General features: G+C 38.0%; 1 protein-coding gene across 5 annotated transcripts in view; it reads left to right on the forward strand.

Annotated features, from left to right (window-relative positions):
• Positions 1-19,420, forward strand: part of PSEN1 (presenilin 1) — a 67,708-nt gene that overhangs the window by 38,183 nt on the left and 10,105 nt on the right. For all 5 annotated transcript variants that reach the window (XM_020911197.2, XM_020911200.2, XM_020911203.2 and 2 more), the window contains 5 exons: positions 2,092-2,159; positions 5,480-5,700; positions 8,385-8,483; positions 15,303-15,389; positions 18,093-18,266. In XM_020911197.2, coding sequence (XP_020766856.1) covers positions 2,092-2,159; positions 5,480-5,700; positions 8,385-8,483; positions 15,303-15,389; positions 18,093-18,266 — 649 coding nt within the window. The remainder of the gene's footprint in view (positions 1-2,091; positions 2,160-5,479; positions 5,701-8,384; positions 8,484-15,302; positions 15,390-18,092; positions 18,267-19,420) is intronic.

The raw sequence follows: 19,420 nt of genomic DNA on the forward strand, positions 1-19,420 counted from the left end.
TAATACTTACTGAAATCTCAGATACTGAATATTTTTTCTTCAAATGGTTATATAATTTAGAAGGCCTGTTTTCTCTGTACAGTTAATGTATTTGTACACTGGTCCCTTAACTGAATTTCTGATTTTCAGTTTTGTGACTTTGATTTATCAGTTATTTTATTGTATCAGTTTATTATCAGTTATTTATCTATTAATTTTTTATTGTAGGAATACATCAGAATTCCTCTATTGAAAATATTGTTGCTTTAAAGTGTAAATGATAACTGTTGACTCTATTGATACCTTTTCTAATTGAAGTCTAGTTAATTTATAAAATACATTCTTGTTGCTTATCTGTTTTACACATAGTGGTTTGTATCTCTTAATCACATACCCCTAATCTATTTTTTTAAATTTTTATTAGAGTATAGTTGATTTACAGTGTTGTGTTAGTTTCAGGTGTAGAGGAAGATGAATCACGTGTGTATGTGTGTGTGTGTGTATCTGTTCACTCGCTGCTTTAGGCTTTTTCCCGTCTAGGCCGTAACAGAGTATTGCGTGGGGTTCCCTGTGCGGCCCAGCAGGTTCTTAGCAGCCGTCTGCTCTGTGTATGGTGGTGTGTGTGGCAGTCCCAGTCTCGCACTTCACCCACCCTGCCTTTATCCTCTGGTTATGATAAGTTTGTTTTCTACATCTGGGACTCTATTTCTGTTTTGTAAGTAAGTTCATTTGTAGTTCCCCTTGTTTTAGATACCACATATAAGCAATATATGATATTTGTCTTTCTGTGTCAGACTTACTTCACTCAGTATAACAATCTCTAGGTCCATTTGTGTTGCTGCAGTGACATTATTTGGTTCTTTTTATGGCTGAGTAGTATCCCAGTGTATATGTGTACCACGTCTTCTTTATCCATTCCTCTGTTGATGGACATTTAGGATGCTTCCATGTCTTACCTATTGTAGATAGTCCTGCAGTGAACATTGGCATACTCCTAATTTGTACCCCCCACTTCTCATTCACCTTTGGTAATCACTGTTTTTTTTTTCCTATATCTGTGTATCTATTTCTGTTTTGCATGTACATTATTTGTATTATTTTTTAGATTCCACTTATAAATGGTATCATACAGTATTTGTCTTTCTCTGACTTATTTCATGAAGCCTAATATTCTCTAGGTCCAACCATGTTGCTGTAAGTGGCAGAATTTCATTCCTTCTTAAGGCTGAGTAGTATTCCAGTGTGTGTGTGTGTGTGTGTGTCTGTGTTTACGTGTACTACATCTTCTTTATCCATTTGTCTGCTGATGGGAAGTTGGGTTGCTTGCATATGTTGCCTATTGTAAATAGTGCTGCTATGAACATAGGGGTTCATGTATCTTTTCAAATTAGTGATTTTTTTTCTGGATATATATCCAGGAGTGGAATTGCTGGATCATATAGTAATTTTAGTTTTTTGAGGAACCTTCATTTTGTTTTTCACAGTGGCTGCACCAATTTTCATTGCCCCTAACAGTGTATAAAAATTTCCTTTTCTCTACGTCCTCCCCAACATTTGTTATTTGTGGTCATTTTGATGATACCCATTCTGACAAGTATGAGGTGATACCTCATTATTGTTTTGACTTGCATTTCTCTAATAATTAGCGGTATTGAGTATCTGTTCATGTGCCTGTTGGCCATTTGTGTGTATTTGTTGAGAAAATGTGTTCTCCCATTTTTTTGATTGGGCTGTTTGTTTTTTTCTTTTTTTGGTATTGAGTTCTGTGATTTCTTCATATATTTTGAATATTAACCCCTTGTCAGTCATATCATTTGCACATATTTTTTCCCATTCTGTAGGTTGTCTTTGATAATTTATTTTGAATATATCTTTTCTGTTAAAATTTTACCTATTTCTAAAGGAATGAAGGTCTCTATGTATGAAATTTCTATTTTATGAGTACTTCAGCACCAACTGTTATAGGTATTTACTGTTCCTAAAGCTGCTTGTGTTTTGGTATTTGAAATCATGGCATATACAGAAATAACATACTATTTTTGAAGTAAGAAATTTGGATTTTTTTTCTTTTTAGCTTGTGGGATCTTTAATTATATTGAAATTCTTTTCTAGGTCATCCATGCCTGGCTTATTGTTTCATCCCTGTTGTTGCTGTTCTTTTTCTCGTTCATTTACTTGGGGTAAGTGGTGAAATATTTGGTCTGTTTTTCAGAAATTAACTGTTTGGACTCTATAACTGTCACTTAAAGAAATGTTCTTTGTTGATAAGTTATTCTCAAATTATTGTTTCCATGTATAGATCATACTTGGTATGAATACAATGTGTTAATATTATCAATCAGTTCAGTTCAGTTGCTCGGTCATGTCTGACTCTTTGTGATCCCATGAACTGCAGCACACCAGGCCTCCCTGTCCATCAGCAACTCCCGGAATTTACTCAAACTCATGTCCATTGAGTCGGTGATGCCATCCGACCTTCTCATCCTCTGTCATCCCTTCTCCTCCTGCCCTCAATCTTTCCCAGCATCAGGGTCTTTTCAGATGAGTCAGCTCTTCGCATCAGGTGCCTGAAATATTGGAGTTTCAGCTTCAGCATCAGTCCTTCCAATGAACACCCAGGACTGATCTCCTTTAGGATGGACTGGTTGGATCTCCTTGCAGTCCAAGGGACTCTCAAGAATCTTCTCCAACACCAAAGTTCAAAAACATCAGTTCTTCGGTGCTCAGCTTTCTTTGTGGTCCAACTCTCACATCCATACATAACTACTGGAAAACCATAGCCTTGACTAGACAGACCTTTGTTGGCAAAGTAGTGTCTCTGCTTTTTAATATGCTGTCTAGGTTGGTCATAACTTTCCTTCCAAGGAGTAAGCGTCTTTTGGTTTTATGGCTGCAGTCACCATAGGGATATGCTTTTGTTGATCCTTGTTTATAATAAGAACTTAAAGAACTCAACACTGCAATTAATCCTGTCTTTTCAGGAAAGTAAATTTACTGTTTTCTTTAGTATAACTTATAATATTAATGCATTTCAAACATGTATAAACATAAATTAATTGATTTTCAAACTTTCATGTTTTTTTATCAGTCTTTTTTTCTTTCAACTGAAATTTTACATGGGAACTGCACATACCACATAGAAAAAAGTGGAGCTCTCTTTTGAGGAGAATGGAGAGGCTCAGAGATTTGCCCACTTGGTCTTTCTCTCAGCCTCAGTAGCAGAATGCAGGTCACTGCACTAGCTCTTAAATTAGGAACAGAAACATTAAAAGTAAAAAATAAACTGAAGAGTTAATTCTTTGGTAGAGGCAGGGAGAATGACCATAGACCAAAGAAAGAAATCAGTGTAAGAATCTCTATGAAATAGATGATTTTCTCAGAAAAAGCTAATTGCCAATACTGACCACTGAAATGATAGAAAATCTAAGTAGAGCAAAGAAGAAAATACAGAAAGTTGTTGAAGAGGTTCTTATCTACCTCCAATAACAATAATACCAGGCTCAAATAATTACACAGGAAAATTCTATTAAACCTTTAAGGAATGGATAATTCTAATACTATTTTAACTGTTCCAGGACATAGGAAAAGCAGAAAAGTTTCCAGATTCTTCTTAAGAAGCCAGAATAATATTTATACCAAAACCCCGTAAATAATCAAGAAAAAGGAAACCATAGACCACTCCTGTTTATTGATGCCAAAGAATAACTCAGTTCAGCTCAGTCACTCAGTCATGTCCGACGTTTTGCAACCCCATGGACTGCAGCATGCCAGGCCTCCCTGTCCATTACCAGCTCCCAGAGTTTACCCAGACTCATGTCCATTGAGTTGGTGATGCCATCCAACCATCTCATCCTCTGTCGTCCCCTTCTCCTCCTGCCCTCAATCTTTCCCAGCATCAGGGTCTTTTCCAATGAGTCAGCTCTTTGCATCAGGTGGCCAAAGTATTGGAGTTTCAACTTCAATATCAGTCCTTCCAGTGAACACTCAGGACTGATTTCCTTTAGGATGGACTGCTTGGATCTCCTTGCAGTCCAAGGGACTCTCAAGAGTCTTCTCCAGCACCACAGTTCAAAAGCATCAATTCTTCGGCGCTCAGATTTCTTTATGGTCCAACTCTCACATCTATACATGACTACTGGAAAAACCATAGCTTTGACTAGACGGACCTTTGTTGGCAAAGTAATGTCTCTGCTTTTTAATATGCTGTCTAGGTTGGTCATAACTTTTCTTCCAAGGAGCAAGTGTCTTAATTTCGTGGCAGCATTCACCATCTGCAGTGATTTTGGAGCCCAAAGAAATAAAATCTGTCACAGTTTCAATTGCTTCCCCATCTATTTTCCATGAATGATGGGACCAGATACCTTGATCATAGTTTTCTGGATGTTGAGCTTTAAGCCAACTTTTTCACTCTCCTCTTTCACTTTCATCAAGAGGCTCTTCAGTTCTTCTTCACTTTCTGCCGTAAGGATGGTGTCATCTCCATATCTGCGGTTATTGATATTTCTTCTGGCATTCTTGATTCCAGCTTGTGCTTCATCCAGCCCAGCGTTTCTCATGATATACTCTGCATAAAAAGCAGGGTGACAATATACAGCCTTCACGTACTTCTTTCGTGATTTGGAACCAGTCTGTTGTTCCATGTCCAGTTCTAACTGTTACTTCTTTACCTGCATACAGACTTCTCAGGAGGCAAGGTCAGGTGGTCTGGTATTCCCATCTCTTGAAGAATTTTCCACAGTTAACGATAGTTAGGAATTTATTGGTTTTTGTTTTAAGTGCTGTGATATCTAAAATACTTACTGTGAATAGCTGCATTGTCCAGCTATTTCAGCATTTGCTCTGAAATTTTTAAATGGAAAGATCATCTTTCTGCATAGACTCTAGAATCTAAAGTTTGCACTTAAATGACTGCCTTCTTTCTCCTCAGTTACCTGTCTTCTATATTTGTATCTCTTTATTTTAAAATGGAGTTTCCTCCCACCAAATTAAAATAGTGTTTTTTCATGATAAAAATGCTAAACATTTCATTGTGAAAAGAAGAAAAGTTAAAAAATTTCAAACTCCCGTCATCTAAAGCTAAGTCCTGCATTTTTTCAGGAATTACTATATTGATCTCTTGCTCTCTCTTCTCATACACTATTTCACATAAATGAGATCATGGGTTTTTTTTTCAGGCAGCAATATGTCATGCCTATATTCCATGTTTTGTGTATAAATATATGTATAAAATGCATATACTTAAATGGATGCACTAAATTTAATTTTATGAAAATAATATCGTATGTCCTAAGCTCCAAACTTTATTTTGCACATTTCATTTTTTTTCCAATTTCAGATACTGCAAGGATTTCCTGAAGTACAGAATAGCATTTTAGGTGTTATATGGCCTTTTTTTTTTTTTTTTTTTTTTTTAGTTTTTGTACTTATCTTTACAGCTGTGGCTGTGATACTTGTTTCCTGTTTTTATGAGTGATACAAATATCTGTTTAATTTTTTTCAGGGAAGTGTTTAAAACCTATAATGTTGCCATGGACTACATTTCGGTTGCACTTCTGATCTGGAATTTTGGTGTGGTGGGAATGATCGCCATTCATTGGAAAGGTCCACTGAGACTCCAGCAGGCATATCTCATTATGATCAGTGCCCTCATGGCCCTGGTATTTATCAAGTACCTCCCAGAATGGACCGCCTGGCTCATCTTGGCTGTGATTTCAGTATATGGTAAAACCCGAGACTGACATTTTGTTCATCACAGAAATACCTCCTGGTGTGTTTTCCTTCCTCTTCTAGTTATCTTGACTTAGGGAAAATAACAGTAATATCCCATAACTTTTTAGTAAATAATCAGCTAGCTATAATATCTTTTTCATACAAAGATTTCAAATCTTTGGAAGTTGAGTCCTTTAAAAATGTTTTATTATTGCCTCCAGTTTAACTCAGTGGTGAGTTAACAGAAGGATCCATAGACTTCTGGTTGTAAGACTTAGATTCAAATCCCATTGCTACCATGACATAAATGACCTCAGGAGCCCTTTGGGATCAAATGAGTGAACAAACAGCGGTGGGAGTTTGTACCCTTTATGGACAGCAGCAGAGCTACGTGTGATGGAGCCCACTGGAGAGCTGTGCTTTTCATGTCTTAATCCAGGCATGCTTGATCAAAGAATGGGATCCAAGTTAGCGGAACTTTAGGCAGCCATCCTATTTTGGCCTATTTGTGCGTTTTTACAGACCCTTGAGACTTTGCCAGTAGTCTAGCAACCTGGTTCTGCCAGTGTTAACAACAGCAGTTACATATCCAAGGTTTCACTCTTTAGGCAGAGTAACTGAGACAATCTCTTGCTTCACAGATACCAAAAATAGAAATCAAAGTTATACATGTCTCTGTACTTATTAAATCCACAATGCAGACCTCAATTTGGAGTTCAGACATTGTTTCATGACTGTTTCACTTCTGAATATAGTGTTGAGCTCTTGAACAAGGTGTGCAGAGTAACTTTCACCTCCCTTACAGTCTTATGATGTAGGCCTCACAGGGCACCATCATGACATACTAGAGCAAGTTAAAACTTAATAAATGAAACATCAGGGGTGAATCATCATAAAGAATCTGATTCCATTTTTTATATTTAAAAAAAAAAAGCCATTTCTGGTGACAGACTGGCTGGATTCAAATCCAGACTCTCGTACTCCTGTAATTTATTGGCTATGTTACTGCAGACACACCACACTCAACAGTGGAGTCTTAGTTATGAAGATTAAATTGAACAATGCATACAGTAAATGTATACAGTATCTACCAGTAAATATTAGCCGTTCCTCAAAAATATATAATCTTGTGAAGTAAGCAAGCTTGTTGCATTTGTTTTACTGCTAAAAGCCTGAAGTTTGTAGAGGTAAAGTATTTGCCAGAGTTTACACCATTTGATCTAGAATCTGAGTCCTAAGTCCCATATTCTTTCCACTACAATACACTGTTTCTCCCCATCAACCATCTGTTTCTTATATACATATACAAATTATCTCTACAGACCTTTGAGTTCCTCTGAAATAAGAGACTTTTGTATCTAATATTTAGAGTAATGATTCATAATTCCATTTTCATAAGATCTCAAGATATTTCAGTTTGTCAAAAAGATTGTTCTAAAGCTTTCAAAACAAAATTAAGTTAATTGCTCTAAAAATAAGGGTTTATCATTTAGCATTTCTATATGAAGAAGTGTGTTGAAAAACCAAGACAGTTACAGAACACTAAAGGTTGAAACAGGTTGAAAATCTCATTATTTCAGAGCATGGCAAATTCCCCTTTTCTCATCCCAACAAATCAAAGTAGAAGCAGTGAGACTAGAGGTTTCTGTGCGTTTGTGTGTTTTATTACAGCAGTGGTAGTAGTGTACAAGAAGATACGACCACCTGAAAGTGTGAGATTTATTACTTAAATGCATCTGAATGATAGTGGTGTCAATGCAGGTGATCAAATCTTCCTTTACAAATTTACCTATATGTGTTTTACATTTTAAATATTTGAAGTTATTTTCTGTGTTTCTATATTCTGAATTTTCTTTTTTTTTTCATATTCTGAATTTTCATGACATAGTAAATGTAAGAAAAAATTGCAGTTGAAGAAGAGAAAGTGGTAGCATCAAGAATAATTTATGCATAATTGCTTCCTTGTTTTGAGTTGCAGTTTTTGTAAGACACTTTTTAGCACCAAATGTATTCTGAGATCTAAATACTTGTGAAGTGCTTTTGACAGGAGAACTGGAGAAATGCTAAACATTCTCACACAGAGGTTTATTACTTATTTTGTTTAAATTTACTGCCCTCTTAGTTCAAGTATTCCTAAGTAATACATATACTGTTTTCAGAAAAAGAGAGGATCCCACTCCTGATACCAAAAAAAAAGAAGAGGAGATGCATCTTTTCTACTCTGTTCCTCATATTTTGAAAAAGTTCAGTCATATCCTTTCTATTAAATCCCTCCTAAGGTGTAAAACCAGTTTGTGGTTCACAGTTATGTTTAGTTTGGAAATAAGTGGCTTGTCCTTGTTTCTGCTTATTGGAAATTGACAACTGCTCTAGAATAATTCTGTCTTGTGATTATTGCTGCCTGTTTTCTTTCAAACTGGGAAGACTTATTCCTAGAACCCAAAATACACTGTAAACTAACCAAATAGCAAGCAAACCAAAAGCAAAGATCTCTGTGTGGTGTTGTGTATTTTGTTTAGATTGTCTCTGCCTCCCTCCCCCATCAGCTTACCTGCTACTTATTTCATATTCATTCAATATCTTTCTTGTAGAAAAAAAATTAAACCTTTTCAATTGGTTAATTCTTCCCTAACACACTCATCTACAAGTTTAGCCAATACATTTTTCAGATATCATTTCTATTTTTCTTTTTCTAGATTTAGTGGCTGTTTTGTGTCCAAAAGGCCCGCTTCGTATGCTGGTTGAAACAGCTCAGGAGAGAAATGAAACTCTCTTCCCAGCTCTTATTTACTCTTGTAAGTATTTCAGAATGATGTTAAATTAGTAAACAACTTAGAATTTATAAAGATTCAAATGCATGTAATTATGATCATTATCACGGTACTTTTTCTTACCTTAAATGCATAGCATTGGCGGGACTCCTGCAGGTCTCTGTTTCCTTGCAAATTATTATCTTCTGACATTGATTGAAGAGAGTTTTCAGTGTGTGTGGAGACAGAAGAAATATTTAGAGATTGGGGAGCCAGTGTTCTTATTTAAAATCTTATTAGTTAACAAGTATTGAACATTTGTTATATACATATATTGTAGGTGGCTCTCACACTAATATGTTGAAAGAATCATACTGTTCCTTCAGTTTGGGTTGGCCTTTGTGTTTGGTTTGTTGTAGATTCATACTCTTCCAAATCATTCAGTATATATTTATTGGTCATTGACCTGATCTGCTCCCACAGAGCACTGTGGAGGATATAAAGATGGTTAAGATGCTTTGCTTTCCCTCAGAGTGCATTTGCTTACTTTTTTTTCTTTTTTTTGACTGTGTCATGTGATTTGTAGGATCTTAGTTCCCTGACCGGGGATTGAACCCACAATCTTGGCAGTGAAAGCATGGATTCCTAACCATTGGACTGCCAGGATATTCCCTTGCTTACAATTCAGAAGTGAGATAAGACAAATAGATAAACAGCATTCAGGGCAGACTGTTATCAGATTCAGAAGGAATAGGAAGTGCAAAAAGAGCTCAAAACAGAAAATCTGAATGGAGAATCATGGAAGGCTTCATTGAAGAGATAGCATTTGGATTGACCCTTTTAAGAGTGGGTTGGATTTTGGCAAGCACAGATGGAAGAGTCAATTTCAAAAGTGGGCTTGTTGCAAAGAATGGCTTGGACGCAGGGATTGAACCCAGGTCTCCTGCATTGCAGGTGGATTCTTTACCAGCTGAGCCACAAGGGAAACCCAAGAATACTGGAGTGGGTAGCCTATCCCTTCTCCAGCTGATCTTCCCAACCTAGGAATTGAACCCAGGTCTCCTGCATTGCAGGCGGATTCTTTACCAACTGAGCTACGAGGGAAGCCCCACACATTGGAAGGGTAAATGTGGGGCATCTTTTTCAAGTTTCAAGTGTTCAAGTTGACTAGAACATGGAGTACAAAATGGGGAGAGTACTAGGAGATGAGTTTGGAAAGGCACTTCGGGCAAGATCCAGGATAGCTTTGAGTGGCTGGTTTAGATCTTTGTATCCTCTTCATGATAGCTTGGAAATCATAGAAGATTCTTGAAGAGTAATGTGATCAGAGCTGTGCCCTTGTAAGCTTGCAGCTTTGGGCAAGATGAATGGGAGGGAGTGAGAACTGAGATACTGGGAAGCATAACTAAGTGAATATTGCCATGATCTAAATCAAAAATGATGAAAGTGAATTATGGAATGATGATGACAGTCAAGGGAAAGGCCTCAGTGAGAGTTTTTGGGGGTCGTTTCGGTTGTACTTAGTGAAGAGTGAGAGAAGTTTAAAGCCTAAAAGAAGGATGATGAAGAAGAGAAGTTTTTCTTACTTGAGAAATCTGTGTAGTGTTGCCTGTGGCCCATATCTAATTTTCTTGGCAGGATCTGTGAGCCATCTGGGGAGAAATTTCCATCATGAGTTTATAAATGAAGTACCAGTGCAGAGGAAAAGGTTGGTAATAGAGATGCAGAATTGAAGAACACCAGTATAGAGGTAGTAGTTGCAGCTGTGGGATTAGATGAGTGATTCAAATAAAAGGAAAAGAGAAAAGGACACCAGGAATACATCTTTCTCAACTACTCTGTTTAGAGAGTGAGAAATGAAGAGAGAATAGTAAAGGAAAGAAGAAAATATCAGAAAATTGGGAAAATCAGCGTTTTTCAGGCTTCCCAGGTGGTACTAGCTGTAAAGAACCCGCCTGCCAATGCAAGAGATGTAAGAGACGTGGATTTCTTCCTTGGGTTGGGAAGATCCCCTGGTGGAGGGCATGGCAACCCACTCCAGTATTCTTCCCTTGGAGAATCCCATGGACAGAGGAGCCTGGTGGGCTACAGTCCATGGGAGCGCAAAGAGTTGGACACGACTGAAGTGATTTAGCACGCATACATGAAATGTCTGCATAGTTTTCTCTTATACAGTAAAGGGTATTTTTATTGATGAACATTTAGATCATTCCCATTGCAAACAGTACTTGCAGCGAACACTTAGAATTTGTGAATACTGTTGTATACATACATTTGTAGAAATGGAATTGCTAGGTCAAGGGATGTGTACCTTTAAATTTTTTGTTTCGGCTATACTCAATCCATGTTGCTTTGCGTGGGCTTTCTGTAGTTGTGGAGAGTGAGGGCTTACTCTCTAGTTGTGGTGGCTTCTCTTGTTGAGAAGTACGGACTCTAGGCTTCAGCAGTTGCAGCACACAGGCTCTAGAGCTTGGGCTTAGTAGTTGTGGCACATGGGTTTAGTTGCCCCGTGGCATGTGGAATCTTTTCTTGGACTAGGGATCAAACCTGTGTCTCCTGCATTGAAAGGTGGATTCTTAACCACTGGACCACCAGGGGAAACCTGGAGGAAGGAAAAGGAAGATAGAAAAGCAGAAGATAGTGAGATATAGAGAGAGATTAAGTTGGAAACACATGTTCAGTCAGTTCAGTTCAGTTCAGTTGCTCAGTCGTGTCCGACTCTTTGTGACCCCATGAATCGCAGCACTCCAGGCCTCCCTGTCCATCACCAACTCCCGGAGTTTACTCAAACTCGTGCTCAAGTCAGTGATGCCATCCAGCCATCTCATCCTCTGTCGTCCCCTTCTCCTCCTGCCCCCACTCCCTCCCAGCATCAGGGTCTTTTCCAGTGAGTCAACTCTTCGCATGAGGTGGCCAAAGTACTGGAGTTTCACCTTCAGCATCAGTCCTTCCAGTGTTAGTTGACCTCAAATCATTCTTGTGACCTTAATGTTAGGTCATTTGTGGGACGTGGAGAAGGTGGGAATTGCGCTTGTAGTAGGACAAGTTTGGTAAAGTTTTAGAACACCTTGTGTCTGAAATGCAAGGATCTTTCTCTTACCTTTTTTCCAGTATGAATGTATTACCACATTCTTACTGTGCTTTTCAGCCAAAAAGAACAGACAAGGCTTTGAGCATCAACATTTTCCTCTTAATGAGCAGTTGGGTGTAAGCTTCTTCTGTGTTATTCCTGGAAATTAAAATCTACTATATATATGTTTGATATTTGTGCATGTATAATGTCACACCAAGTGTTAATAGTGAATGCTAGGAATCTAGACTAAGGAACAGTATAAGTAAAAGTATAGAAGTATGTTCACTGAAGCAGTGCTTCTGTTAAGAGAGAAATGGAAGTAACTCATGTCTATCAAAAGGGAACACTTTGAAATAACTATGGTGCATTCCTAAAATGGAGAGTTGTGCAGCCATTCCATTTGTACTCTGAAAAAAAGAAATAACTCTTATGTATTTCTGATTTTTTTTAAATGTCAAAGATTATATATTAATATATACAAAAAGCAAGATTTAAAACAATATATGCAATGTCGTATGGAAGGAGTGGGGGAGAGGACCAAATATGTATGGATGTGTGTGTGTAAAATCCCAGTGATGCATTTCAGAACTGATGATACTAGTGTTTACCTCTGGAAAGTGGGATTTAGAGATTGAGACAGCCTTTACTTTCTACCTTATATCTTTCACTTCTTATAGAGTCTTAATGCGATACCCATTATTTTTAAAAGTTAATTGTGAATGTCAAAGTGAAGGGATTGTGAGTTTTAAATGTTTTCTTACTTTTAGCAATTTGCATTGTTCTGCTGTTGTATCTACTTGTTAGTACTGCAATAATGCTGTGTAACAAACCACCTCAAAATTTAGTCCCTCACAGATAATACTCACTCACCATCACCTGCAGATCAAATTTAGTGCCTTACAAATACTACTCATTCACCACCATCACCTGCCGATCAGTTGGCTTGGCTGATCTGACTTGGCCATGGTAGTTCTGCTCCAGGTATTCCCTGTTCCTCCTTGGACCAGCAGTTTAGCTGAAGGTGATGTTCTTGTGTTTGGAGGAACAGGAGGGCAGCAGGCCTGTTAAGATCTAGGCTCGGTATTAGCACACTGTCTCCTCTGCCCATGTACCATTGGTTGAAGCAAGTCACATAGCTGAGCCCCTGGTTAGGAGGAAGAAAACTGCATTCCAGTCTCAGGCCGTGTAAGAGGGTGCAAGAGGGGTGAAGAGGTTGTTCAGTTAGCCATGACATTAAGCTTGTATGTTGATTTTATACTCAGAAAAAGGATTTACTCTCTTTTTTAAGAAATCATTCATATATAATATTTTTAAAAACTTGAATCTGTATAACAATTGATGCTGAGATATTTTTGCAGTAATTCCACATATATGGGAAAGCATAAGCATAAACCTTCAACTCCTGTGTAAATTAAATAGATTCAAGAAAGTGTTCTCATGAAGTACTGAATCTTTAGTGAGCATTTCATAAATCATTGAGCTTGAGAGATGTTTTTTTAAAGTAGAATATACAAAAACAGCAATATTAATCAGTACTTTCCCCCTGAAATGGATGTATACATGAATATAAAAGTTTTACGTTGGTTCTCCCAGTTATTTGTTTTTTAAAAAAATACAATCCTTGTTGCATTTGTATACTCTTCCCCAGTTAAGGGTATTCAGTATGCTAAAGGATCTTACTCTCAGGAAACCTGAGCGTTTTTGTTTTCTGTGTCCCTCATTTGGACAGGAAAAGAGGCACACCTCTTTGGTAGCTTTTCAAAATACAAAGGTAACAATTGCTTGAGGTTGACTATTATGTAAAATTTTTCTGTTTTTATATCACTTTGGGAAGTTTTTAGATTATGTTGAATTTTAATTTGCTTATTTTTCAGTTGATCTAAGATGTTTTGGTGTTAAGCCAAAAAAATTGGAAAGTGGGTTTTTAAGGTATTACTTTAGTAATATTAATTCATTCAACAGGTATATATTCTGCTCATGATAATTTACATCAGGGGTTAATAAACCTGCCCATAACCAAATCTGGCCTGTGGCCCGTTTCTGTATAGCCCTATAAGCTAAGAATGGTTTTTACATCTTTGAAGAGTTAATGAAAAAGAAAAGAACAAAGAAGAATATGTGACAGAGGCCAGCTGTGACTCACAAGCACAAAATGTTTACCATCTGGCCCTTTCCAGAAAAAGATTGCTGACCCCTGATTTCTGTAGTTATACTGAGTATTGAAAGAATTTGCAGCTTTATCTTTCTATACTTGTATAAAGAAAGAAAATCAAATAAATACTTTCTGCCTTTGCTGCCAAGAAGGCTACTGAAATTTGTAAACCCTGGTGATCACCATATTTCCTCTTCATTGGGTTTGAGTTTAGTTACAGTGAATTGCCTGCCTACCTGATATTGACTGATCCAAGTTATCCTATAATGAAACTTGTCTGATCTCAGAATTACAAAGCTATGGTGAATGAGTAAGTACAGCTATTACAGGATTTTCATCCTCTTTGGTTATGTATTTCTTTCATAAGTTATTCAAGAAGCCTTAGAGTATTAGGCAAATAGAATTATCGAATCCGTGACAAAATGCCAGAGAAACATGGATGCCAAGTGGATGGACTGAACTGAGTTTGCTGTGGGGTTTTGGTTTATGCTGTCACCCAGAATGGCACATGTCTTATATGTATTTTTATATTACTGTTGGTGGATCTTCAGGATAAATTCCCAAAAGTATTACTGCTGGATCAGAGGGTCAATGTACATGTAGTTTTGTTAGTGGTTACCAAATTCCCCTCCATGTTTCATCGTACCTGCAGTATGTAAGAGAAGCACCATTTTAGAGTATTCACATTGCCTCTTAATTAAAGTGTGATGGGGGGGGGGGTCTGTGTATATCTATATCTATATAAATATATTAATATATATGTGATTTTGTGGAAGGGACATAGAGAATAGAAGGCAATTGACTATCTCTGTATGTCTATTGCTTTTAACCTTTTTTCCTTATTCCTTGTGTATAACACAGTTTAGCATTATTGAAAATCCCCGAAGTGAGACAGAATATGAAGGGAACTTACTTGCATCTTTTGAATTATAATAATTCATTTGATGCTTTGTGAGCCTCTGTTTGTCCTCTAATTTAGTTCCAGTAAGTAATTTTCGTCAGTGAATTCAAACTATTTTAGGATATTTAACTAGTCCAGTTGTTTCAGTGGAAAATGTTCAAGTTGAGGCTGTGATTTTAGAAAGGTCCAAAAAGCTGTATCTTCAAACATGTAAAACTGATAACTCCTTGTCTGACAAGATCAGAGTAACTTAAACATAATTTGATTTGAGATGTGATGTTTATGCTAAGAAGATAAAATATTCCAGATAGATATGACTTTCTGGAGGAGAATAAGAATAATGACCTAGGCTGGGAGAGTGAAAGGCCCACTGTGGACACTACAGAAGATGTGAAGGCAAACACAGGTTAGGAAGAGTTGTAGTTAGAAAGAGTTGGGAAATAACAGCCCAATATCAATAGTAAAAAAGAATTTTCCTTCTGGTTACTTTTCAGGGACTATAAGTGGTAATGAAAAGTTTTATTATAGCAGCTACAGTTTGAAAGCCACAATAAACATCCAGTTTCAGAATTTTTTCTTTGATCTGCTAAAATCAAAGAGAATGTTTTGTGACTTTTAATATGAATTTACTTCTGGTTGTTTCTCTGATTTGTGTGGAGAAATAACAGCCTGCTCTCTGTTGGTGAGCCTTCCTACTGTGCTCCCAGTGTTTACTTGGATTTTTGTCTTTCTCAACAGCAACAATGGTATGGTTGGTGAATATGGCAGAAGGAGACCCAGAAGCCCAAAGGAAGGTATCCAAAAACTCCAATTACAATGCACAAAGTAGGTGGCTTTTATTTTATTATTTCCTGATTTGGGGGATCATTGTCATCTTATGAGTTATGAAGCGATGATTTTAAGTACTTTAACTGGTCATGAACTGTTTTGAGAATCTCCTGGAAACTGTAGTAACACCCAGCAAACACAGATAAATACTTAAATTCACATGCTCCAAACCCGACAATTGGCCTAGGTTAAGAATTTCTACCATATTAATACCAGTATGAAAATGTTCAAGTTGAGGCTATGATTTTAGAAAGGTCCAATAAGCACTATCTTCAAACGTGTAAAAATGAGAGCTCCTTGTCTGACAAGGTCAGGGTAACTTAAATATACTTTGATTTGAGATGTGACGTTTATGCTAAGAAGATAAAATATCCAGGTAGACATGACTTTCTGAAGGAGGATAAGAATAATGACCTAGAATAGAAGATTGAAAGCCTCACTTGTGGACACTACGGAAGATGTTAAGGCAAACACAGGTTAGGAGGAGTTGTAGTTAGAAAGAGTTGAAGAATAACAGCCCGATATCAATAGTCAAAAAGAAAGAAAACTTTTTTTATTTTTTTAAGGAAAACAGGACTAACCTTTGAGGAAGCAGAAAACAAAGGCAGAATAAAAGTTAGTGAAAGGGCTTTAATTGAGATGCTGTTCGTCAGGAAAGGGAGAATTCAGATTTTATAGATACAAGAAAACTGCTGATTTAGCATTTGAGTAACTGCGAGGAAGACACTTTCAACTGGGAATTAGTATTTGGGACCCAAAGATATTTGGCCCATTCTACAGTGACCGAGGTAGTAAATCAGGCTGGGATTAGACCAGCTGTAGACCTGGTAGAGAAGTGAGAAATGGAGGAAACAGTTGCTCCAGATCTGGTTATTGTGTTAACCTTGTTAAGCTAAAGACAGTGGAAAGATTGGTTACCTGTGAGTATATAAGTATATGAGTTTGAGTGTGGTACATCAAGATTTTATTCTTTTGACAAACGTAGATTGAGTACCTGACCATGTGCCCAGTATTTTTTGGCACTGGGGATAGGGCACTGAATCAGGAGTCCTGTTCCTGTGGAGCTTATAGCCTATTTGGGGAGACACACATGTTCAACAGACAGTTCATTCAGTTTGTGATAAGCTCTACAAAGGAGAAGTGTAAGTTACTATGAAGGTCTGTAGTGGAGGACTTTCATTTATTCTAGAAAGTCAGGAAGGCTTCCCTGAGGAAGTGATAATAGGAGATGGCCAGCTGAAGAGTGGAAGAGCTTTTCAGAAGGGGAAGCACCGAGGGCAGGGACCTTGAAAGGAGGAGGAGCTGGATGAACTCACTCAGTGAGAGTGCACTTGGTGTTTTGGGTGGGCGTTCTTCATTGTGTGGACTCCTCTCTGCACACCATGCAACATGTTTAACATGCCTGGCCCCTCACTCACCCACTAAATGCCAAGAGTGGCTTGGAGGTTGCAGTAACCAAAAACTCCCCCCATCCTAGTTATTTCCAACCACCCCATGTAAGGGAGGTGCTACCCCCAGTTGAAAACTAGCATGTTACAGGAACTAGAAGTTAGATTGGAACAAAGGGGTATAGGACTGTAAGAGGAAGAAACAATAGAACTCAGGGGTTGCCTGTACCTTACAAAAAAAAATCAAGATCCAGCACTATGAGCATACTGTTTATAATTAATTATGGAGGTAAATGCCAAAATAAACAGCCAAAGGGGTTGGAAGTAGGATGGGAATCAGGAGTGAGGAAGGATAGGGCAGGGACTGCTGTTTTTATTTCTAAATCTTATACTTTTATGATTTTATAAACAAGCTCAGAGAAGATTCAGGTTTTATGGAGACCTGGTTAGGGAAAAAATACAAATTAAAAATACAAAATTGCTAGAACCTCTCTCAAAAAAGAGTCCATGCAAGTAAGAAGTGTACAAGCTTCATTTATTCATGGTAGATGAATAAATTTGAACATCTATTAACTTGTATAAAAATAAAATAAGTGAGAAAAAAATATCACCTTCACTTATATATTTTAATTATTTTTGACATATGGAAGGTTCTGGAGACAATCATGTTATACTCACCGTTTTCAGTCAGACCTAGTCATGATAACAAAATGACTAGCCCATAAAAAAATTCCCTTGCTCCTTCCCATCCTCCACCCTGTAGTTGAGTTCTTTCCCACCTTCCTGCTCTGCCGTCCTTAAATGTACGCTTGGTCCTCAGCGCACTGTTCCTCATGGTCACAAGATGACAGCTGCAGTGCCAGGCATTATATCCAGATAAGACAACATCCTGTGGAAAGAGGGGCTGCTTGTGTCTTCCTTGAGTCTCGTGAAGAGTGAACAAGTGTCCCCCACTCTCCAGCAGATTTTGCCTCACCACACATTGACTGGTGCCAGCCCCACAGCCTTTTCATTGGGAAGAGGAAGGGTAGGGTGACCACACTTAGCTCGGACTGAACAGAACTTACCACCAGAGTCATGGGTGAGAGGTGGAAACCCAAATAAATCACAACTCTGCCCTCAGGAAATAAGGGGGGAAATGGCTGCTGTGGAAGCAACCAGCGGGCAATGAAATAACCCTTGATTTGTTGTTTAAGGGCCGGCCAGCTCACCTAGTTACAGTGACAGGTAAATGACTGTTCCCGTGTAATTTTCTTAAAGGTATAGAGTATTTTCTAAGTTTTACATCTGCAATATCCACTTTTTCTTGAAGGCACAGAAAGTGAGTCACAAGACCCAGTGACAGAGAGTGATGATGGTGGCTTCAGCGAAGAGTGGGAAGCCCAGAGGGACAGTCGCCTGGGGCCTCATCACTCTACAGCTGAGTCGCGATCTGCCGTGCAGGACCTTTCCAGCAGCATCCTGGCCAGTGAGGACCCAGAGGAAAGTATGTGCCTTTCTCTACACTGGCAAGTCATGAGAGTCCTAGGTTTTTAAGGTGCTACAGTATCATACTTTTCCCAAAATAATATGAGTCAGAGTGTTCCAGTCTAATTCTGAATAGCAGTGCAGTTTTTACTGAGAAGTAACAATAGTTGCTGCTTTTCTCATAGTTAAATTTATTAATGGACCAAATTCTACCCCTCAGATTTTTTTAAATTATCCCTTAATAATTTGATAATATCCTTGACCTTTGGCACTGATTTTGTAAGGTAAAAAAATTTCTTAAAATATTATTCCAGTAAAATTTAAGGTGTACAAAAATGTCATTAATATATTTCGTTCTTTGCTGCACAGAGACCTATGAATTTAAATGTTTTGCCCTTTTACATTGTTTCTACCCTTTGTTGGTAAGCACTGCATTTTATTAATTTTGAAGAAAATCAAAGGGGTTTAGGTTCTGTGCAATAATGTAAAAGTTTGTTCAGTGTCTGAGGTGTGTAATTGCTCAGATTCAGGTCAGCACTCAGGGCTTCTTAGGATATTAGCCAAGAGAGCCCACTGGTTAGGGCTCAGTCACCTCCTCACTTGGTCTTAGAGAGGTGATTTACTGAATAAGAAGAGATTAGCACATTTCCCATGGAGAAGGCAATGGCACCCCACTCCAGTACTCTTGCCTGGAAAATCCCATGGACAGAGGAGCCTGGTAGGCTACAGTCCATGGCATCGCGAAGAGTCAGACATGACTGAGCGATTTCACTTTCACTTTTCACTTTCCTGCATTGGAGAAGGAAATGGCAACCCACTCCAGTGTTCTTGCCTGGAGAATCCCAGGGATGGGGTCGCACAGAGTCGGACACGACTGAAGTGACTTAGCAGCAGCAGCACATTTCCCAACCAAGTTACCTCAGTGTTTTCGTTTTCACAGACGTGAAACTCTTGATTAAAACATACAGAAGTATTAAGTAGTTTGAAAGAAACAGACACCTAGATCCCTTCTCTAGTCACTATTAATTGTGACCTTGACATTATCCTTTAGTTTGAGCAGAACAGTTCTTACAGCTCACCCTTAAGTCTTTTACCTGGGTTAGAACCTGGGCAGATCTGTGACTGTGGTGCTGGGTAAGTTTTCCAGATGTTAGAGTCAGCTGCAGCCTGTAC

The sequence above is a fragment of the Odocoileus virginianus genome, chromosome 6 (genome assembly GCF_023699985.2).
Source record: "Odocoileus virginianus isolate 20LAN1187 ecotype Illinois chromosome 6, Ovbor_1.2, whole genome shotgun sequence".
In the NCBI taxonomy this organism is placed as follows: Eukaryota; Metazoa; Chordata; class Mammalia; order Artiodactyla; family Cervidae; genus Odocoileus; species Odocoileus virginianus.